At 56.7% G+C, this 20,866-nt stretch overlaps 3 protein-coding genes and 1 long non-coding RNA gene across 5 annotated transcripts; 1 reads left to right on the top strand and 3 right to left on the bottom strand.

Moving 5' to 3' along the window:
• Positions 1-3,558: 3,558 nt before the first annotated feature.
• On the bottom strand, positions 3,559-7,230 carry SCN2B (sodium voltage-gated channel beta subunit 2). Its single transcript, XM_083368516.1, has 4 exons — positions 7,057-7,230; positions 5,294-5,460; positions 4,744-4,954; positions 3,559-4,525 (listed from the first exon to the last, which is right to left on the bottom strand). Exons 1-4 carry the CDS (start codon positions 7,103-7,105, stop codon positions 4,326-4,328), a joined length of 627 nt encoding a protein of 208 aa, XP_083224642.1. The 5' UTR covers positions 7,106-7,230; the 3' UTR covers positions 3,559-4,325.
• A 981-nt stretch (positions 7,231-8,211) lies between these two features.
• Positions 8,212-17,584, top strand: LOC310644037. The gene is made up of 3 exons (XR_014493216.1): positions 8,212-8,334; positions 12,863-12,950; positions 17,557-17,584. It is a non-coding gene; the product is annotated as an uncharacterized lncRNA (long non-coding RNA).
• On the bottom strand, positions 10,225-14,121 carry LOC310644035 (myelin protein zero-like protein 3). 2 transcript variants are annotated; one of them, XM_083368803.1, is made up of 6 exons: positions 14,028-14,121; positions 13,640-13,806; positions 13,266-13,476; positions 12,804-12,969; positions 12,518-12,572; positions 10,225-10,959 (listed from the first exon to the last, which is right to left on the bottom strand). In XM_083368803.1, the coding sequence occupies exons 1-6, from the start codon at positions 14,083-14,085 to the stop codon at positions 10,933-10,935; spliced, it is 684 nt and encodes a 227-aa protein (XP_083224929.1). In that variant the 5' UTR covers positions 14,086-14,121; the 3' UTR covers positions 10,225-10,932. The 2 variants fall into 2 exon arrangements, with proteins under 2 accessions (XP_083224929.1, XP_083224928.1); XM_083368802.1 differs by lacking the exon at positions 12,518-12,572.
• On the bottom strand, positions 15,602-20,236 carry MPZL2 (myelin protein zero like 2). The gene is made up of 6 exons (XM_083368804.1): positions 19,636-20,236; positions 18,992-19,158; positions 17,808-18,018; positions 17,598-17,733; positions 16,910-16,987; positions 15,602-16,659 (listed from the first exon to the last, which is right to left on the bottom strand). The coding sequence occupies exons 1-5, from the start codon at positions 19,691-19,693 to the stop codon at positions 16,945-16,947; spliced, it is 615 nt and encodes a 204-aa protein (XP_083224930.1). The 5' UTR covers positions 19,694-20,236; the 3' UTR covers positions 15,602-16,659; positions 16,910-16,944.
• Positions 20,237-20,866: the final 630 nt, after the last annotated feature.

The following is a 20,866-nucleotide window of genomic DNA, read 5'->3' as shown; positions in this document are numbered from 1 at the left end:
CATGCCTCTTTTGCGGGTGACCATTGCAGAAAGAAAGGGGCACTAGGCCAAGAGCCTAGCCCCATTGAGGCCCTGGCTGGACTTCAGCCAGGAGCTGGCCAGGACTCTCCAGATGAGAAGAGGCCTTCGTGCTCCCCATGCAAAGGGGCATTTTATTGGCGCCAGCGAGCCTCAGCCCTCAAAGAGTGAGCACCGGACAGAAATCACTCGCTGGAGAAGCTTGGCTCTCTGCGGTCTCAGCAACCTTGCGCCGTTTCTCCGAAGCTCCTCTGTTCTTTTCTGCCGCTTGTACCCTTCCAGGGAAGGAAGCCGGGAGGGGGCAATTTATCCCCAAGGCCTCACAGCTATCGATCCTGCAAAGCTTTCTGCGGCTCTGCAAAGCCTAACATCAGCAGGTAGCCTCTCCTTGCGAAGACTTCACCGAGGAAATCCGGTGGCTTCCCCGAGGCCGAAAAGGGGCCTCGTAGGAGGGGGAGGGGCACGTGGCCTGGCTCTCTGGCCACCAAGCCCTCTCCCGCGGAGGCGATCCTCTCTCTCAGGCTGTCCCCGCCTTCGTAGGTGTGCGGCTGCGGCCGGCCGCTTGCCCTCCTTGTGCCCTCTCGCTCTCACCGACTGATCGGCGGGCGCAGAAATAGAAGGGCCCGGGAGCGCGCCCAGCTGGCGCGAAGCAAACTGCTGGTTTAGCAATCTTCCCTTCCCGGGGAGGGGGGGACGAGGGGGCGGAAAGCAGGGCGTCCCGGAAGAACTGCTCGTCCTTGGATTTCAAGCTGCTCTCCAGGCTGAGGAGTTGGGTTTCTCCGCCTCCGGGGGGGGTGTCTCTCCAGAGGACAGCAAGCACGAGTGGACCAGGCGCTTTGCACACGCCCCAAGAACCTCTGCGGACGTCCTCTGCCCTGGGACACCCAGCTCTCGCTGCCGGCCGCCCACTCGGCTTGAGCGGTTTGCTGCTTCAGCCTCTCCTCCGCTGGCTGCTCCGCACTCGCGGCATCGCTTGCCCCTCTCCCCAGCCTGCAGTAGGGCCTCTTCCCGCTGACCTCACTCGAGCGCGGGGAAGTTTCAGGACCAGACGGCCAGGCTTCCTCGGGGGCACTGCCGCTTTCTGCAGACAGTTCTCTTCAGCACCGGGCGAGAAAACGGGCTCCTTCAGGTTAGGGGGCGGTTCACGTTTCTGGGCTATTCGGAGGGCAGGACGCGAGTCGGGGCAGGGGACTTTGATTGCCCCTTTCTTTGTTTCGAAGTTTCTCCCGACCAGAAAGGGTCTGGCGCGCGCGCGCACTCGGACGCCCTGCTCAGAAGGCCCTCGAGGGAGGCTGAGAAGCGCAACGAGGCCGCTTTCTCGCTTTCTCCGGCCGCCAAGGGAGATGCTTGCAGACGCCCGAGGGACACCGCCCCTCGGAGAAACTCCTGAGAAAACCCGACCTAAGCCAGCGCTTCGTCTTCCCGGCCAAAGGAGTCCGGGGCCATAGCGGCTTTCGCTCTGCCGGGATCTGCCGCACCTGGGCTGCAAACCAGGTGGCCGCGTCTGCCTCCTGCTCCGCCGAAGTGTTGCACCCTCCAGGAAAGAAGCCGAAGAAGTGCGGCAGAGAAGGGGCATCTCTCGCGTGATCCGCCCTTGGCCTGCCCAGCAGGGAGCCAAGAACCCCGCAGCTTTCGTCCGCTATCGGTCGGCCGGAGCGGGTTTGTAGCTCCAGCAAGGACCGCTAGACAGTCTGCGGGAGTGAGGGAGAGGTCCCGCCCGCCCTCTTTCCTTCCCGCCCTTCTGGTCGCAGACTCTCAGCCACGGTGGGATGGAGGGACAGAGAGTCAGGCGCCCCCGCAGCCTCAGGCGGCACTTCTTGGATGGGCCGCTGCAGAATTTACTCTGGGCCGAGGAAGGCCCTGATCTTGAGCAGCATCCAAGGAAAAGGAGAAACCGGGCCAAGCAGCTCGGTCGGCTCCGGTCCTCGGGGGCGGCTAGCTACCCGTCTGTAGCGTGTTGATGCTCCTTCCGGGGTGTCCGGCTTTTTTTTCCTAGCTCTCCGACGCTAAGATTCTGTGGCCAATTGCCACGTTGGCGCTGTGGATGCTCAGGGTCACAGCTGAGACCGGGCACTTCCTGAGCGCCTCCTTCACCTCCAGGTGAGATAGCAGGTCTGCTCACCCAAAGGGGCGGCGGATTCCCTTGCCTGGCCGAGGGCTGAGAGAGAAAGAAACCTCCTCAGCCACGCCAGCCTCCCGGCCAAGAAAGGGAGCCAAGATTGAGGGAGGCTGCGGGGGGGGGGGGCTCACTCAGTTTCTCACCTTGGGCTTTAGTGCATCTTGTGAAGGGATTCAAGCCCTTTCTCGAGGGAAGGAGGGAGGGAGAGACAACAGCCCGGAGCCTCCTCCGCAGTCTCCCCAGTGCCGCTTGCTGCAGTTTCGACTTTTTTCCCCGGCCAGAGACGGCTCCCCTCTCGAAAGGCTTTCAAGAGTTGTGTAAGTACTGAACCCCAAACTACCTAACTTGCTATAAAGTGGCAGGCGGAGGGGGGGTCGGGAGTCTTTCAGACCCTTCATCTGTGCCAGGAGGTTCAGGTCGGTGACCCTAAGTTTCAAACAGCGTCGCCCCACAGCCTTCCTCGAGGCCCCAATGCCCAGGCACTCTGGGCCAAAAGCCGCTTCCGAGGTCCTGATTGCCCCGGGTTCCCCCCTTCAACTCTCAGCCCCCTTCAGATCCCCTGGCTCTGAATCCAGCTGGCCTAGTGGAGAGTGGTTGAAGAAAGGGAAAGGCACCTGGGCATTGGAGAGACCTCTTTGCTCAATTGAGGAGGAAGAGGCAACGTCCAGAAACAGCCCCCTCCCCTCCCCTTTCACCGGTAGGAAGAAATAGGGAAGGAGGAGGCCCACAGAGAGGACCTGCCCCAGGCTCCCATCCCCCCAGGGAAAGAAGCAGAGGTCTGCCTGTGTTGAGAGGCAAGCTCTGCTTTATTTCAGGCGACTGTTGGACTTCCTGAGCAGACCCAGGACAAGAAATATTGATGTCCGTGCAAATGGAGGTCACCTCAATTCAGCAGTTACAAAAAGAGTGATGAAAACTTTTCAGATTGAGGCTTATCAATCTGAATGGCAGATTTTGCAAAATAAGGACAGAAAGGTCGCATAACCCATCTCAGCAGAGGGCAGGTGTTGGGAACATGACAGGAGGCGGGTGTCTCTGTGTGTGTAGGGCGGTTTTCAATCAACAGACAGCAAAGTGCAATTCCAAGGAGAAGCAGCAGAGCCAAAGACAGATCAGCACAGTCACAAGTCAACCGGGAATCACTTGCTCTCACCCCCCAGGGAGCATCCTAGGAAAGGAGCCGCCTGCCCAGAGCTTGTTCAGGGGCTGCTGAGTGGAGAATCCCAGCAGTGGATATGGGGGGAGGGGGAGACGGAGGCCTCCAGGGCCATTCTTGCTTTGAGGTTCTAACTAGCAGGAAAGATGTAAGCAGAGAAAGCAAAGACCAGTTGACTGCAGTGGGTCTAGGTGGAAACACTTCCACTAAGCCCCAAACAGACAACCTTCCTTCCTCCCTCCCTCCCTCCCTCCCTCCCTTCCCCCTCAAATCATACATGTGCACTTGCACACACCTCCTGCTTATGCCAGGCAGAAAATCTTCAAGGTTTTTCATGAGAGGGGTGCGAGGGCCAACAGCACTCCTTCCAAACAATCCAGCGGTGGGTTTGCAAGATGGGGGGGGCACAGTGCTGTCCTGCAAGAGATTGCTGCTGGCCCATGGCAGGCAGTGAATTCTCCTGGCAGTGCTTGGCATTCAAGATGGGAGGGAGGTGAGAAATGGCACTTTCTGCTTTGGAGAGGAAATCCTGCCCGGTGAGCTCAGTTCTTCTTCCCAGCCACCCAGCTGTGAGCCCTCACCCCATCGGCTCCTAAGGCCAGCTGCCTCCTCTCAGGCCCCTTCCAGCAGGGAACCCAGCGCCCCACGAGGAAAGGAAACAAGCTTTCACCTCCCCAAGACTTGCCATGAAGGCGGCAGCAGAGGGGTGGAGGGTGGGGCAGGCCTTCTTGCCAGGGACATAAAGCAGGGCTTCCTCTGTCCAAATGGAGGAGCCACCTGTCTGGGGCAGGAGTACAGATTCACCCCAGACGGTTTTCAGTTTCAGCAAAGTCCCCGCCCACCATAAAAACCCACTGCCAGCCCCCAGTCCCTGCTGCGCTCTGGCCCAAGAGCACCTGGTGAAGGGGGAGAGAGAAAGTACCCGGGGCTTTCTGAGATGTTGTGTGGAGCTCTTTGCTTTCGAGAAAGTCCATGGGAGAAGAGGCCAGGGATGAGGAGGAGCAGGGAGAGCGGCCTGGGGGGAGAGCGCCCCTACTTCATGCCTTCCTCTGGGTTCCCTTCCCCATCTGTCTTGCCCTCTTCTTCAGTCTTCTGGTCATCCGTGTTGAGCCTCTGCTGCTTCTTGCGCCGGACACATTTAACAATGACCAAGGCGAGGATCACCACAGCAAGGAAGCCCCCCACGGTGGCCCCCACGATCACAGCCACCGTGGAGTCCCGCTCTGGGGGCTCTGCAGAGAGAAGCCCAGTGTCAAGCAAGGCACGGGAACAGGGATCCACTCCCAGCAGCAGCAGCAGGAAAGGCCTCTTGGCCCTTGCGAGGGAGCTTTCCTTTTCCAGAAAACTGGAAAAGACCACCCTGGGGAGGGGAGGGTCCCCCAGTGGGCCTCTGGGGTCTTCCAGGAAGGGGAGCAAGTGAGAAGGGAAGAGGGTGGAACCCCATCCTGACCTTCTGTGAGGACTTTGAGGCTGATCTTGCCATGGCCCTTTTGTCGGTCAGGCGGGTTCATCACGTAGCAGTTGTACAGCCCTTCATCCTCCAGCTGCACGTTGTGGAGGGTGAAAGACACATCGTTCTTGCTGGGGTTCCCCGTAAACTCCACACGATCCTCAAAACGCTTCAGCTCCACAGGAACCACTTTCAGCTTAAACTGAAGGAACTGGAGAGGAGGGTGGCAAGAGTGGGAGAATCAGAATTGCAGGGTCTTTGGGAGCACCCTACGCTCCAGTCTGGCCCACTCTCTGGAATTCCTGGCAGTGGTGGGCAGAGTGGGAGGGAGCACAGGCAGAGAGCTTAGGAAACTTGGACAAGGGTCACCCAGTTCATGGTCCATGCCTCCCCCCCCCCCCCGCTGCAAAGCCCAGAGTTCCTGCTGTGGAGGGTGAGGAAACAGGGTTTGGCTGCTAGCCAAATTTGCACAGTTGACAGGCCAAGAGGCACAAGCAGCATTCAACTGTGGGGCACAGGGATTGACCAGCCCTAGGGTCCAGATATTCACCATCTCTTCGCTGCAGTTCTGGCAGGTTTGGTAGGTCCAGTTCAGGGAGAACTGCTTCTTGTCTACCTGGTAGCAGGAATTGAAATTGCAGCTGAGCCGGATGGAAGAGCCATTCAGAGCATAGACGGTGGCTGGGGCCATCAGCTCCATGCCCAGCGTGTTCATCACTAGCAAGGAGAGAATAGCCCCCCCCACACACACACAATGTTGTTATTCCTGTTTGCACTAAGACATACTGCAGATCCTTCCAACAGGGAGGCCAACAGAAACCGTGGATACCACAGAACTGGCACTGCCAAGTCCGGCTAAGTTTCCTACCTTGAGTATATATTGTTGCGAACCTTGGAGGGCCCCTGGGCATGCTGGCATTTACCATCCTTCAGGGGAGAGAGAGCAACAATGATGGGAAATGATGTGGTTTGGTGCGGGGGGGGGGGGGAGTCCTGGGGATGGCTGGTATGCTGAGCAACGCAGCCTTTCTTTTTCTTCATCCAAGTGGAGATGAATTCTAAGCTGTGCTCTCCCCCACCCAAAAAAACCCCAGAAAGGAACCCAAAGATCTTTTGGAGATCTCTGGAAGCACTGAGAGTTGCCAGATGCCCCTTCAGCGGCCTTTGCCAAAGCAGTAGAGGGCTGCTAACGCAGCTGGAATCATAGCATCCACAGAAGATTCCATTAGGAAAAAGTTGGATGCAGCAAGAAGCCCTCTGATCCTGTATCTCTGGGCAGACTGAGGCAGTGGAGTACAAGAAAAAACCCTCCGCACTCCAGTGAGTCTCCCCACGCCTGCAGCTGCAGGTGAGTGGAAGTACAGAGCATAAGCTGACTCCCTTGCGCCCTGGGCAAAGGGACATCAGAGAGGGAGGGAGGGAGGGAGGGAGGGAGAGAGAACAGCTTTTAGGGGATCATTCTTGAGAAAGGCAGGAAAAGTCCAAGGGGATAGCCCCCAAGGTCTGAGGGGCAATCCATGATCAGACCAGGGCAAGGGTGGGCTTAGCCACAGGTTCTAGCATTCAGCCCTGGTGATTCCCAGCAGATCCCTGCTCTTCCTTCAGTGAAGTCCCACTGCTGGATCTGCAGAGAACTGGTCTGCTTCTGACATTCACTGCTTAACCAGTGCCAGTGCCCACCCTTGCCAAAGTCACTGACCAGGATATATTAATGGAGGGAGAGGCTGTAGGACCAGTGCAGGGGACAAGATGCAGCTACTGGGGAGTGGGGGTGGGGGTTATCCAGCTCTGCCCAGCAGATCTAATTTCAGCTGAAATTGGCACCTCCTCTGCAGCCTTGTGGGGGCACACCAAGAGGGATCTGCTTGGCCAGCCAGAAGCAGCTGCGGCAGGGCGCTGAATTAACGCAAGGCAGTGGGGAGGGGAGGCCTGGAGAAAGGGGATCGGTGCCCCCTGCTCAGTATTCCCACATGAGTTCACATCATGTCCGGCCTTTGCTTCAGACAAAGAAGGGAGGGGGGGTCTCCTCTCATCCACTACCTAAGCCCCCACTCCCCTGCTACCTAGGAGGAAGAGCCAAAGCTAGCCTGCAGGAAAATAGCACCGGATTACTAGCCCGATCCCACCCGCTGCACCCCTCTTCTCCAGTGATTCCCGCTCCAACCACCATGCAGGCCAGACCTTGGGGGCGCACGTGAAGAGGGTGACTCGTCATCAGGTGTCCTCTGCCCCCCAACTGCCCGAACTGTCGGAGCTCGAAAACCTGCCTCACCCCCCCCCCACCACCACCACCCCCATCCCCGCGGTACTTACCCAGCGGGAAGAGCAGCAGCAGCCGCAGCGCCGGGTTTGCGGGGCTCATCCTCAAGGGCGGCGGGGCGCGGGGCTCAGCAGCTGTATAGGGCGAAGGTCAAGTGCCCGTCCGTCCGTCCGTCCGGAGCGCTCATCGTCCTTGGGCAGCGGCGGGGTTTGGCTCCAAGATGGCCGGCTGGAGGGGCGGCGGCCACTGTTGTTGCCGTCGCCGCCACTACCAAAAATCGGGGGACAGAAAAATTCTTTGGTTGGTGGATAGCAAAGGATTCGGGAGGGCGGGAAAGGGCTGTGGCTAAGAACAAGCGTGGGGGTGGTTCTCGACGCGATCCTCCCGCGGACCGCAGCTCTTCTGGCTCAGTTGCCGATTCCCGGAGAAGGGCAGGCGGGAAACGTCGCAGCTTCTGGGGCTGGGGTCAGCGCGTTGGCCGCAGTTGCTTGCGGGGGTTTGGGCTGGAGCTGAACGTTGGGCTTCGTCTGAATGGGCTATTCTCCCCCTTCCCCTCTTCTAGAACCGTCGCATATAATCCAAGGATTATACAGTAGCCACCTCCAAGTAGTGGCTCCTACGGTTACCATGGGAAGAGTGGTGGGTGTAATTTCTCGCGCACACCGAGAAAAGGCCCCGAGCCCCTTTGCGCCGCGCTTCCAGTTCAAAAGCAGCCGCGAGCGCCCTTGCTCCTGCTAGCAAACTTGAGCGGGTGGAGACGTGAAACAAGAGGATGCAGCGGGGTGTCTGCCAAGGCTCCGGCGGGGAGCTGCCCCCACCGCTCTCGGCCGCCTGCACCGCGGCGGACTGGGCTGCGCTCTCGGGAGGCGCGGGGCGGGGCGGCGGGGGGGCTCCCCTCCGCCCCGGGTTCGCTTCTTTTAAGGCCCGGGGGTGTCGCCGCCGCGCCGCCGCCGGAGCAGTTGGGCTCTGCGGCGGCTCAGCCTCTGCCGCGTCGCTGTCCGTTGTCCTGCAGGAGCCGCTCGGCGTTTTCCCTCCCGCCCTGGACTCCTGCGGGACTCGGCAGAAACGGCATCGGGGCGGAGCGCGACGCTCCCGGCGGAGAAAAGATGAGGCCCGAGATGGGATCGTCCCCGGCTGGAGCCGGGCGAACGTCCTGCTCTGCCTGCAGACCCGTGCAAGGACGGACGCGGCTTCTTTCTGCGTTTCCAAAGCTCACGGTGCTCCCACTTGGCATTCGAGGAGAGACCCCGAAGAAGTCCCCCTCGGGTCTCTCGGAGGGAAAGAAGCGCGGCCGGTCCGAGTCGTGGCTTACTTTTCTTCCAACCCCAGAGGTAGGTAGCCAACAGCAGCACCTCCACAGCAGCTCCTTTGCCAAGTGCGGGTGCTGGTCTGTGACGTAGGCCACTGAACTTCAAGACAGACTCACCAAGTTGGACGGGATCTAGCCCTCCACCCCGTATCCAACAGAACAAGAAAAAAACTCAACAGATGCTCAGGGCTGCATCCAGGCTGGAAAGGGCACAGATAATTCTTTTCACCCAGGACTTCCTGGAACTGCTGTCGGATCACCTCATCAACAGTTTTCCCTAAAAAGTCAAAGACTATCCAAAAGTTGTTCCCTTTGGCTGGATCAAGCGTGGCCTCTTAAGGAGGCAGAAATCCTGGGGGGGGGGTGTCCACCCCCACCCTCATTGTGCTGAACCCAATCCCTCCTCCCTTCACTGGCAGTTCCACAAGATGGGAGAGGCAAGGAACCAGCCCACATATGCTGGAGATCATCACAAACACACAAACACACACGGTTTACAAGTTCAGCTAAACTCCAGATCAGCTTGCAAGGCTCACGTCATCTCCTTGGAATCCAGAGTACCAGCATCCGATTCCAAGCAGCTCCTCAACAAGGAAGGTGTGTCCTTAAGCAAGGCCAAAGACTCGCTCAGTCAGCGCCCCGCTGCCATGGCCCAGAGCCAACTGTCACGGTCTTGGCTTCCACCAGGGTCCTTCCAGGCACCTCTGTCGTGTGTCCTTGCCTGGAGTCCACAGGCAGGGAGAGCTGGTCAGAATAAGCTGCCAGGGCTTTCACTGCCTTTGGAACAGAAGGTCAATCGGGCATGTTAAGAAACTGCCCACCAGGTTGTTGGAACATCTCCAAGTGCCGGCAGAAGCCAGGAATAGAACTGTTGATTCTCTCAAGGCCAAGTGAACCACAATCATCTCCCACCCAGATAAGAGCCCAACACGTTTAGCACAGGTATTGTAGCTGAACCTAAAAACTGTTACCATGGCTCCAGAACTTCAGCCTCATAGCAGCTGTGAGCTTGTGTAGGACTTAAATTCTCACCGAGGCGGCACAGAATATCCACAGCGATGCAGCCAGAGCCCAGCAGAGAGTCTTGGCCCCGTAACCTTTTGTGCCTCCGTATATAAGGCAGGGGGCCTTCACCCTCCCTCCTATTGCATCATCCCGTGGAAAGTGTCTTTCCCCTCATTAACCGCCTGTTGCTCTTCAGGGAGCCCCTCTAACAGGACAGTTTCTACTCCCTCCTGATTTCAAGAACTGACCTGCAGCCTCTCTCCACTCCTGTTAGGCGCAGCCCAGTTCTGCCTGCTTGATTCCCCTCAGCCATTCTTTAGCACTCCTTGGGTAGCCAAGTATGCGTAAGTGGCCTGACCTGGGAGATTCCAAGGGCAAACCTGGTTGAGGCAGGAACATCCAGAGTTGATGATAATGATGGTCACCCCCATCATCGTCATCATCAGCAGCAGCAGCAGCAGCAGCAGCAGCACTTAAAAGCCTGGGGGATTCAGAAGTGGCTCCAACGAGGCCAGGTACCATTGGCCCTGCCCCCTGAGCCAGAGAGATGCCCCGGCTGGCCCCTCCCTTAATGGAGAGGAGAAGAACAGTCAGGGCTCCAGGACAGCGAGCCTTTAGCCTGGACAGCAAAACACCACCTCTCTCAATGGTACACTGGGAAAACTGTTGCTTTCCTTCATTATCTGCAAGGATTTGTGGCATTTGGCTGGCAGCAGGATCCTGGTCCTTCATCCTTCTGGGCTGAAAGATTATTCAGTCTTCAGCAGCACCCACAGCAGTCCAGTTAGGCACTGTTCAAAACCAAATGCAGGGAAGGCAGGCGTATACTTTCCCCAATTCCTCCCCTACTCCCCCCCCCAATGAATGGTAGACCAGTTCTGGCCAAACCAAAAAGACAAAGAATAGATGGAGTTGGCCCAAGGCATTTATTGGTCGCAGAAGGAAGGGCTTTCTGCACAGGAAAGCCAACCAAGAAAGAAAAGAAAGGGAAGGGGGGATCCGCAGGTGAAGGCCCTACGGCCAGCATTCCCAACTATGAGAATTGGAGACAGTCTGAATGTTGAGCTTCAGCTGGTTCATGCGCACTTCCGCATTAAGGCCACAATATTCAGTTTAACAAGCCCAGCTGGAGACATAAGAGGCTTGGCCCTCTTTCCACAGGAGGCTCAATTCCAGAAAGATACAGAAGGGCCTTGCAGCCGCTATAGATATGTGCTTACATCCAGCAATGGCCACACTGAAGTGGCCGGCGTTTACTGAAGAGCTCTATCCTGTGTCTCTACATCAGCCTCCATCCTCTCCACTTTCTCTTCTGGCTGTGAGCTCAAACTACATGGGTGGTTTCTCAAGACAGAAACATCCTAGAGAGGAACTGGGGCTGTACTCACATTTCATGAGCCAGAAGCTCAGGAAGCAGAAGTGGAAGCCTAAGAGCCTGCCTGCCACTGCCCCCTCTTCCAAGCCTATTCACAGGGCAAGAGAAAGCCAAGAAAAGAGAAAATATCAAATCAGGATCACTCCTAGAATGGAATGAAATCCGGCCATTCATTGGAGACTTCCTGAGCTGGATCTCGGTGATGGCGCTGCAAAGGGACTCCTGCTCCCTCCGCCAGTGTCAGTACGGTTCCTCCTCATCGGTGTCCTGAACAGGAGGCAAGGAATAGCCTGAGGTGACCCAGGTGCCCTTCGTTCAGCTCAGCATTTGGGCCACAAGTGCTGCTGGCTCAGGGCCAAGAGGGTGTCTCGGGGATGAAGATCCCAGCAAGAAAACCACCCCTCTCCTCCCAAATAATGTGAGCAACCTGCAGGTCTCCCCTACCTGCATTCAGTTCACACAGACACAACAAACCCAAGCAATGGCAGGTAGGCTCACCCCTCTTGCCAGCAATCGGCACGATGCCCAAGATTTGATGGGCAAGAAATGCTGCTCGAACTAAGATCCATTAAGAGTTCAGCCCTGTTTTACATCACTAGAAGTGGCAGCTGTGACTCTTCCTGACACCGGCAAATCTCAGAGTGAAGCTTCGCATAAGTCGTCTTTTATTGTTCTGAATCTGAGGGATGCCTCTCACTGATTATAGGTACAGTTCATTTAGTGACCGTTCAAAGTTACAATGGCACTGAAAAAGTGACCTATGACCATTTTTCTCACTTATGACCATTGCAACCTTCCCCTGGTCATGCGATCAAAATTCGGACGCTTGGCAACCAGTTCCTATTTAGGATGGTCGCAGTGTCCTGGGTCATTGATCCAGTGGGGAAGCCAGGTTCACTTAACAACCATGTCACTAGCTTAACAACTGCAGTGATTCACTTGAACAGCTGTGGCAAGGAAGGTCGTAAAATGTGGCAAAATTCATTTAACAAATGTCTTGCTTAGCAACAGAAATTTTGGGCTCAACTGTGGTCGTGAGTCAAGGACTCCCTATAAATCTTCTCACCCCATCAGGTCTGGCAGGTCCCATCTGGAAGGAGAGCCTTCTCTGCTGTGGCCCCCACCCCACGCAGCGCCCTCCCCCTCCCCAGCTGTGGCTAGCAATTTCTGTAGGGAATCTCTTCTTCCCTGACCCCATCCCTCTGCATATCGGATTTCATTGCTTTCAATGTGTAGAAGAGCAAACAGCTTACTCTCTTGTAATCCCTTCCTCTCCAAACCACAAGGAAGAGGGGGGGAAAGCCACAGTTCACACACAGGTTGTATACGGAACATAATGGCAGTCACATGACAGAGATTCTGTGAGGGTCACTGATGGTCATAAATTGAGTGTAGAGTTATTTTTTCAGCACCATCACAACTTCGAACAGAGACTGAATGAGCAGTTGGTAAAGGAGGATTATGTATGATCCTAAGTTAAAATATCTGCTGGGAGATGAAGAACTTTTCTCTGTTGACATTTTCTACACTGCCAATGTTCACTATCTCCAGCAGGTCTCCCAACTACAGAGCCTTGTTGCATCTAACCTCCTACTTACTCTGTTTGAGACACCCTTTTGAGCTCAGCAATCCTCCAGGGCATTCTGAGGGCAGTCTAGCCACTGGGCAATCAGCAGCCATCAGTGTCTGCTGGTTCTCAGTGGGGAAGAATGAGAAAGATGCAAGCAGGGATAAGGCTGAACTTCTGCTGTCTTCCCAGTGAGATAATGCAGGAATTAGTGCTCCCATAACAAAAGATTTCTCTCTTAATAGCCTTTTGGCTTACCAGGCACTGCAAACAACAGCTAACCAGCCGCTCTCTGCAGCCACTTTGCTCAGGTCTATGAAAAAAGGGAAGAAAAGAAACCAGCCCAACAACCAGCCCAATCGTTTGCCCCTCTGCTCCCACCACCTTTGAGCATCAGCCTCTCCTTCCTAGCTGCCTCTTGCCCGGAGGGGTAGCAGAGGGAGGGCCATTTTGAACTCCCTTTAAGAGGCCATCCCAGCCCCTCTTCAAAACTTCCTCTGCCAATAATCCCTTCCAACCCCTCCCCCTTCCCTGTCATTCTTACTCTTCGGAGACTTCAATGGAAGACTTCTTGTAACCAGGCTGTCTCCTTGCTTTCATCAGCCCAGATTTCTGATTCATCCGGACCAGCAGCAGAACCACCACAATGCCAGAGGGGAAAAAGACCAGGATGGAAAACAGTCCCGATGAGGTCAGTTGGAAGGAGGCACCTTTGGAAACAGAGCAGGATGGGGCAGGCGGAGCAAAACTCCCTCCAGACAGCTACGAGAGTCTACAAGGCTCCCCCAGGTCCACCCCCAGCACAAACGCCAATGTTAGCGGTTAGCACAGTCCCCTCTGCTACCCAAGGCACCCCAGACTGGAAGACATTCCGCACGCCAGGCAGAAGGAGCACCACCTCAAGGCAAGAGCAGCAGGCTTCCAGGAAGCAGCTGGCAGTGGCCACCCACCCAGGGCCTGCAGGACAGTCCCCCTCCTGTCCTGGGCACTGGGGTCTCTGTCTTACCTCTCTGAGTGACTGTCAGCAGGGTTTGAGGAATGTTGTGCTGCACATCAGGGGGGTTCTTCACAGAACAGGTGAATGTCCCGTTATCCTCCAGGGTTGGGTTCCAAATCATAATTGAAGCATCCTGCTTGGCCACATCGCCAGCCCAAGAAATTCTATCCCGGAAGCTGCCTCTCTTGGCTGGATAGGCATTAGACTGGTAGTGGAAGACCTGGCGGAGGGAGGGGAGGGTGAGCCATCCCAGATCAGAAGACCCAACAGCAGCCAGCTCCCCCAGGGAGAAGGGGCCACCAGGCTATAGCACTCCTTTCATCGGGGACAGCACCACTTCAGGGCCATCAGAGCACCAGAAGCCGGGGACCTCCGCAGCTCACCGGCTCCAAGTTGCCCCCTGCAAGAGGCCGGTAGGTCCAGTCGATGGTGAGCTTCTCTGTGACCGGAGCGGAGGATTTGAACGAGCACTTCAGGGTCACCGGCTCGCCCACAAACGCGCGAACTTGGGCAGCGGCCTGGATCTCCAGCAGGTGGACTCTGGCAGCCGCTGCAAGGACAGCCGCAGCGCAGCTCAGTCACCCGCCGCAGCTTTCGCCCCCCTTCCGCCTCCTGTCTGGCCCGGGAGCCCGTCGGGCGGGAAAGCAGACGGCCGCGGCGGGGCTTCTGAGGCCCGCCGCCTCCTTCCCGGGCCCGCCGCCCTCCTGGCCGAGGCCTCCGCCCCGACGCCCCCCGCCCCGCCCCGCCCCGCCGCGCGGCAGCCCCGCTCACCCAAGAGGAGCAGAGGCAGCGCGGCCGCTCCGACGGGCTTCCTCCGCGCCAGCCCCATCTTTCCGGGACCGGTCGCACCTGCTCGACTGGCGGGTCGGCCGGCGAAGCCGGAAGAGGCGGGCCCTGCTCCGCGGCGCTCTGCCAGCGGTGGGGAGAGGGGCGTCCCGCGTTTTCCCCGCCGCGCTGCTCTTCGGAAGCAGGGGAGGCTTGGGGGCGCCGGCAGGTCTGGAGCGGACCTGGGCAGGAAATGCAAAGGGAGCGGGGGCCCCTTGGGGGAGGCGAGGACTCCGGCACCGGTCAAGGCGCTTTTGCCGCTTTTCGATCTCCTTCAGGGGCGAAGTTGAATTTAATAAGAGGCCGGGTGGGGGGCTGCCCTGATGTCCGGAAGCTTCCAGAGAGTGATTACTGGACCAATAGCAGCATTCCGAATCCGTCTGTGCGGATTAAAGATGGGATCCGATGCAAGAAATAGAAATATGGCAAATCCGGAAGGACACTCTTAGTCTGTATTGTGTATTGTGTATTTGCCTTAACCTTGGTTTGCTGCATCAGTCCCCCCCACCCCCAAGGACTTGCTAGACCTGAACCGAACAGCTCCTATTAAAGCAACAGCCCAGCCCAGCCACGACTTCCCAAGTCATTGCCTCACATCCTCCCCTGGCCAAGAAAAGGAGAATTTTAGAACAGGAACCAGTCTGTGCAAAAATGTGTGATATGATTTCATCACGGAGGGGAAATTATATTGTCAGTATGACACTACTAGCCACATGTGCAAAAGAGGCCCCAGTGGCCATTTTTGGCCCTCCATCAAGATGGTCTGCAGCAAAGGACTTCGGCAAGGTGGAGCAGGCTGTGTTTGGCCTAAGCACCCTTCCCAGCCCAAGCTGCTCCAACTGCCAACCCCGGGGCCTCGAATGAGGATCAGCCAACTGTGCCCACTTAGATCTTCTCCGGTGGCCATTGGAGGACAAGGGAGCTTAACCCAGGAGAGGCATGGTGATCATTCTCTTAGGGCTTAGGCAGCATTGTCGAGTCCTCCCTCCCTCCCTCCCAGCCCAACTCCAGACACGGCTGGAGACTCCACACTACTTCCCCGTGATCTGCCCCCCTCCCCCTGCTCTTAGCTGCCCCTCTTCCCTAGGCCAACTGTGTCTCCCCTTGCTCCTCCTGGGCCTCTGGGCCACGATTTCTTTTTGTGCTCCCTCACAGGATTGTGGTTTGCAATATCCACACTTCTAGGACCCTCTGACTTTAAAGATTGTGCAATTGATCTGAATGGGGTGCCATAGTACATTCCATTAGACCATAAGAAAGGCTGAGCGCCAAAGAATTGAGGCCTTTGAACTCTGGTGCTGGAGAAGACTCCTGCGAGTCCCTCGGACTGCAAGGCGATCAAACCGGTCAGTCCTAGAGGAGATCAATCCTGACTGCTCTTTAGAAGGCCAGATCTTGAAGCTAAAACTCAAATCCTTTGGCCACCTAATGAGAAGGAAGGACTCACTGGAGAAGAGCCTAATGCTGGGAAAGATCGAGGGCAATAGAAGAAGGGGACGACAGAGAATGAGGTGGCTGGATGGAGTCACTGAAGCAGTAGGCGTGAGCTTAAATGGACTCCAGAAGATGGTAGAGGACAGGAAGGCCTGGAGGAATGTTGTCCATAGGGTCGCGATGGGTCGGACATGACTTCGCAGCTAACAACAACAACAAGTACATTCCATTAAGCTAGATGACAGTCACTTTTAAACCCAGGCAATTGTACCTTTATTATAAAATATTCCATTAGCATACAAAATTTAACAAGACTCTTTAAATAAATTAGTGTATGAAAGAGTGTCACCTAAGGATATGAAAGGGTGGCCCAGAAGAAACCCAGCAAACAATCCTCTAATACCTGAAGCTAATGAGTTTTAGAGGTAGTTGTTGGTAGGGTTGCTGTAGTGCTGTTGCATAAAAGGGGATCAGTGGTCAGAGATTTTTATTTTTTTATTTTTTTGTCCAGAGCTCTTAAATCCTCCTGAAGGCAAAAGCAAACTCTAGTTTTAAGGAGATTTGTGCTGCCAGCCTGGGCTGGGGGACTGCAAAGGAGACAGAATCACTGCATCCAGCAGGAACAGCCCCATGGCTGGTTCCTCACTCCCTTTCAGAGATCCTCTGCCTGCACAGAATCAGACTACTCCAGGCCAGGGCAGGCCATAGAAACTGGGGTTTGGTCCTGCTTGAAGAAGAAGCCCTTTGCTAAGTAGTGGGGGGCTCCCCCTTAGCCATTTGCCTGGTCTTTGGTCCAGGAAAGAGAGCAGAACAGTGAGCAAAGTGGTTCCCCATTGCCCTCCCCCCAAGCTTGGCCTGGCTGGTCTGTCTTGACCAGTCTTCTGCTGACACCAACTAGGTGGCCAGTGGTCCTCAGGTCTTTAGTCACTGAGTCAAAGGCAATCTGTAGTCAAGGTGGGAGGGGAGGACTGCTGCTTCAGGCATATGGAGAAGACTGGCTAGGCAGACCTTTGGTGTCGTGAGGGCAGAAGGTGAGGTTTTGGCTCCTGCAGGCCCTCTACGTGCGGAAGGTCTCCTTCAAGGCCAGGAGCACAAGTGCCTTTGCCATCTCAGCTCCAGCAGGCCATAGCATCCATGGGTAGATCTGGGAGAGAAAAGCACACACAAGGAGTAATTGTGGGTGGAGCTCCCAGCGGAGGTGCTGGCCCACGCCTCCAACTGTGAGGAAGTTTGAATGTCCACAAAGGCCAGACTGGCAGGTGTGGCAGTAGCCCCTCCATCCCTGGTCTCTCTTGGAAGGAGGGGAAACTTCAGCCTCCCACCTTGGTCCTGGAGTAGCTGGTAACAGCTCCTGCCCAGTGCCAGTCAAGCCCCTCCCGCCCCAGCATCCTTACCAAAACCGATGGGTCCCCTGTCCCCACGAAGGGGTCTACTTTTCCTCTCTGCCTTCCTTCAGCTTCAGTTGCTCTGACCTATTTGAGAAGAAAGGAAGGGCAGCAACTGCAGGGCAGGAGGCAGAAAAGCAACTGCTTCGTGAGACAGGGCAGGAGGCGGGCAGGGGGGAGATGGGGCAGAAGAGCTGGGCAAGCCACCGCTGGCTCAGGTTGCATTCAGGGGTGTTGGTGGGAGGGTGCTCTGGCTCCTAATTCCTGCTGAGGGGCTGCAAAATCACTGCTGAGTCCAGCCACATCTGCCTTTTACCACCATGCCTTCCAGGGGAGGCAAGGGGGTCTTTTTTCTTGGGTTCCAGCTGCAGGAAGCAGAGGGAGAAGGTGCCATGCCTTGAATATTTGAATCAGATTTTGCACTGTACATGTAAAGCACCCACAGTGTTGATCTATTATTAGCTGTCTGCCTCCTGTGTGTAGGGAGAGGCCATTAAAAGGAATCTCCTGTGTACAGTCTGATTAGCTCACTGCAGTCTCTTGGGCAGCCTCAACTGGAGCTTGCAGGGTTCTCCGTGGCTTCTGGATTCTGACGGGTGAATTCAGACCATGCCAGCTCCTCCTCACTAAAGCCCCATTTCCACCCACCCGCACAGGTCCTCTACCCCAGGAGCCCAGTCCCTCCCTGCCAACTTACCTCCCCACCTCCCTTGTCTTGTCTTGCTGCATCCTCTGCCAATGACGCCAGATCACCACAACCACCACAAGGATGAACATTGCAGCACAGGAAATGCCAATGGTGAGGACCAAAATATGCACCTCTGAGAAGCTCACTATCCAGAGAAAACAGAGGCAGGTGAGGAAGAGAAACACAAGCACAGCGACCCCAGGCACCCAGCCCACTCACTTTTCAGCACAACACTCAGCTGGATCTCGCCAATGACACCATCCACATCAGGTGGGTTCTTCACATGGCACTGGAAAGTCCCGTTGTCCTTGGGGCTCACATTGTGGAGCATAACCGAAGCATCGTTTTTGTGTACATTGCCATCCCAGGTGAGTCTGCCTAGGAAGCGGCCTGATTTGGAGGGGTAAGCCCAGTGATTGTAGTAGAGCACCTGAGTACAGCCAAGAGAGCACCAGCAGTGGTGTTAGGTGGCTCCTGGTCTTTGGTTAGCAGCACATCCTGCAACTGAGTCCTGGGAATTTCTCAGACTGTTTCCCTCCCTGCTTTGCAAAAGGAAGGGAAGGAGCCTGCCCAGAACTTGCTGCAGAGAAGGGAGGGTGCCCAGCAGCCAGGAAAAGACCCCCAACTGGGGAAGCTGCTCCAGAGCTTCTCTGGAAGACAGCCATCCGGGCCAGTCTCAGGGAGGGGCACTCCATTGTCTCTGCTTGAGTTTAGTTTAGTTTAGTTTTTATTAAATTTTTATACCGCCCTTCTCCCTAGGGACTCAGGGCGGTGAACAGGGCAGATAATAAAAGTACAAAACTACAAAAGTTAAAATAGAATTAAATTAATGCCCAAGATAAAACAGTAAAATATACAAATATTTAAAAACCCAAATTAACTCCCCATCAGGCCAGGCCAGCTTGTTCAAACAGGTGGGTCTTTAACCCGCGCCGGAAGGAGCGGAGATCCGGTGCCATCCGGAGCTCCACCGGCAGTTCATTCCATAAGGCCGGGGCGCCCACAGAGAAGGCCCTCCCCCTGGGGGCCACCAGCCGGCATTCTCTGACTGGAGGCACCCTGAGGAGGCCCTCTCTGTGGGAACGCACAGGGCGGAGGGGGGTTGACGCCGGCAGCAGGTGGTCCCCGAGGTATTCCGTTGAGTGGATGGGCAGGAGAGGTAGGGCCAAGGCTCCAGCAAATGGGCCCTGAATTCCTTCAGGGCTGGGAGGGGAGGCCCTGCCTGAGCCAACTGCCCTCCCCTCCCCCTTGGCCCAGGGAAGCACAGGCCACTCTGCCAAAGGCTTCCAGAGGAGGGGGAGGAACATCGTCCATCTCCATAGGTGCCTAGAGCCAAGCCACCAGCCCCCCCCCCGCTGACCCTTAGCAGCCTCTCTGCCCCACCGTACTGCAAGGGGACTGACCGACTCCAGGGACCCCTTCAGCTCGGACTGAAAGTACCAGGAAACTGTCAGCTTCGGCCCCACCGGCACCGGACTGCGGAAAGTGCATTTCAAGCGCACGTCGGTCCCGTTCAACACTTCCAGGGTGCCAGAGGTGAACGTTTCCACGGCTGCCACCGGCTCGAGAGCTGCAGAAAGAAGCAGAAGGGGAATGCCGTCGCAGGGCCCGAAGGCACCTGGGAGAAGGAAGGGCAGAGCGCCGCCGCTTCCTGGAGGTGGGCGCTGCCCAATCTGCGCGGAGTGATCCAGGGCGAATTCCGCAGAGGGGAAGGGAGCTGCTGAACAGGTCGCCGTTCCGACGTGCAGGAACTCGTCTGCCGGGTGACGCCGACCCCGCCCAGTGCAGCGCCCAGCTGGGTGTGCCTGCCCTGGGCTCTACGCAGGAGCGAGGCCGGGCGTGGGGACAGGGTCCACAACCGCTGCAGGGGACGGCCTAGAGGCGGCGACTGCGGAGGAGCCAGCCCGCGCCTCTGCCTTCGACGGGGTCGGGGTCAGGGTCCAGAATCAGGGTCCGCGAGGAGGCGGCCCAGCCGGGGCTCTACCTCTGCTCTCCCCTGCGAGCCCGTGCCTTCCATCACCTCCCCGGGCGGGTAAGCTTATCTTACCGAGCAGAAAAAAGCCCCAGGCCGCGAGTCCCGCGAGCCGAGATCCCGGGGGGGCCATGAGCTTCTGCTTCTGCGGGATCCTGCCAGCCGCTCCGCCCAAATGCCTCCCAAACCTGGAATGAGCCAGGCGCGTCCCGCACGGTTTGGGAGCCTCCCACGGGCCGCCCCAGGAAGGCCTCGCCCGGCCCCGCGCTGCCGCCCCCCCTTCCTCGAGGCGAGTGGCGGCGGCTGCTGTTGCCTGCCAGAGCGGTGCTGCCCGCGACCGATCGGCTCCTTGCTAGCGCGGCCGTTCTGTAGATCCCGCTGCGCCGGACCGAGGCGGAGCCGTGCCCGGCGCTCTTTCCACAGGACCCTCACTCGTTCCTATCACTGTCCCGGGATTTGCGGAAAGCCCTAGAATTGTCAGGGACTGTCGAAATAAAAGGAGGTTCTTGCCAGGATAGCCACCACCCGCAAAGCCACCACCTGAGCCCAGCCTGGCCCAGGACACCATCAACAGCCTCCGCTGGGAAGGAGAACCTGCTGGGCTTTTTCCCACCCTGGTACCTCCAGCTAGCCTGGGGTGAGGGGGCTGGAGGGAGCCACCATCCTTTAAGTCATTTTGCCAGAATGAACCCTTAACAGCGGGGGGGGGGGGATTAACTACCCAAGAGCCACCATTCTACTCTCCCCCTTCCATGTCCATTCCCCACCACCCAAGCAGAGCTGAAGCAGCTTCTTGAATGAGAAGTGAAATGTCTTCAAATAAAAACAAGAAAGTTCAGTTGCCTCTTGAAAAAGCACCTTTGGAACCACCAGGACCTGGATGACTGAGAATCTCCATAGATGTAATGTAATGTAATGTAATGTAATGTAATGTAATGTAATGTAATGCTATTCATTGTTTTTGACCAGTCTACCTGATCAAGAAAGAGGAGGAGGAGGAGGAGGAGGAGGAGAACACCTCCTCCCACCCTTGGAAGCCCAGGAGAGGGCCCAAAATAGCAGACCCAAAGGGCAGTCCTGGGGAGCAGTCCCTGAGCCCGCAGATCCAGCTGGCCGGGTGCAACCCTTGCAGCATCAGGGCTCAGCTGCAGTCTATTATTCCTTTCCACAGAAAAAATAACATTGATTGGTTTATACTTTTGTTAAATTTTTACTGTCACAGTCCCAGTGGACACTTGACACAGAGCAACATAAAACACAGAATAAAAATAAAGCAAGAGTGTACAATTCAAAATATCAACTGTTG

Source organism: Vipera ursinii, assembly GCF_947247035.1.
Source record: "Vipera ursinii genome assembly, chromosome: 8".
In the NCBI taxonomy this organism is placed as follows: Eukaryota; Metazoa; Chordata; class Lepidosauria; order Squamata; family Viperidae; genus Vipera; species Vipera ursinii.
The sequence above is the reverse complement of the archived record's forward strand: the minus strand, read 5'-3'. Positions and strand labels throughout refer to the sequence as shown.

Bases quoted from the DNA above. Each gene is read 5' to 3' on its own strand.
- MPZL2 (XM_083368804.1), bottom strand. From the start codon at position 19,693: ATGGCCCCCCCGGGATCTCGGCTCGCGGGACTCGCGGCCTGGGGCTTT. The intron at 18,019-18,991 runs GTCAGTCCCCTT...GGCTGTACTCAG, and splicing joins TGAAGGGGTCCCTGGAGTCG to GTGCTCTACTACAATCACTG. The intron at 17,734-17,807 runs GTGAGTGGGCTG...TTCTCTGGATAG, and splicing joins GCTGAGTGTTGTGCTGAAAA to TGAGCTTCTCAGAGGTGCAT.
- SCN2B (XM_083368516.1), bottom strand. From the start codon at position 7,105: ATGAGCCCCGCAAACCCGGCGCTGCGGCTGCTGCTGCTCTTCCCGCTG. The intron at 4,955-5,293 runs GTGAATATCTGG...CCTCCTCTCCAG, and splicing joins AGAACTGCAGCGAAGAGATG to TTCCTTCAGTTTAAGCTGAA. The intron at 4,526-4,743 runs GTCAGGATGGGG...TTCTCTCTGCAG, and splicing joins CCTCAAAGTCCTCACAGAAG to AGCCCCCAGAGCGGGACTCC.
- LOC310644035 (XM_083368802.1), bottom strand. From the start codon at position 14,085: ATGGGGCTGGCGCGGAGGAAGCCCGTCGGAGCGGCCGCGCTGCCTCTG. The intron at 12,970-13,265 runs GTAAGACAGAGA...CTGTTTCCAAAG, and splicing joins GCTGACAGTCACTCAGAGAG to GTGCCTCCTTCCAACTGACC. The intron at 10,960-12,803 runs GTAAGAATGACA...CCTCCTGTTCAG, and splicing joins TCCATTGAAGTCTCCGAAGA to GACACCGATGAGGAGGAACC.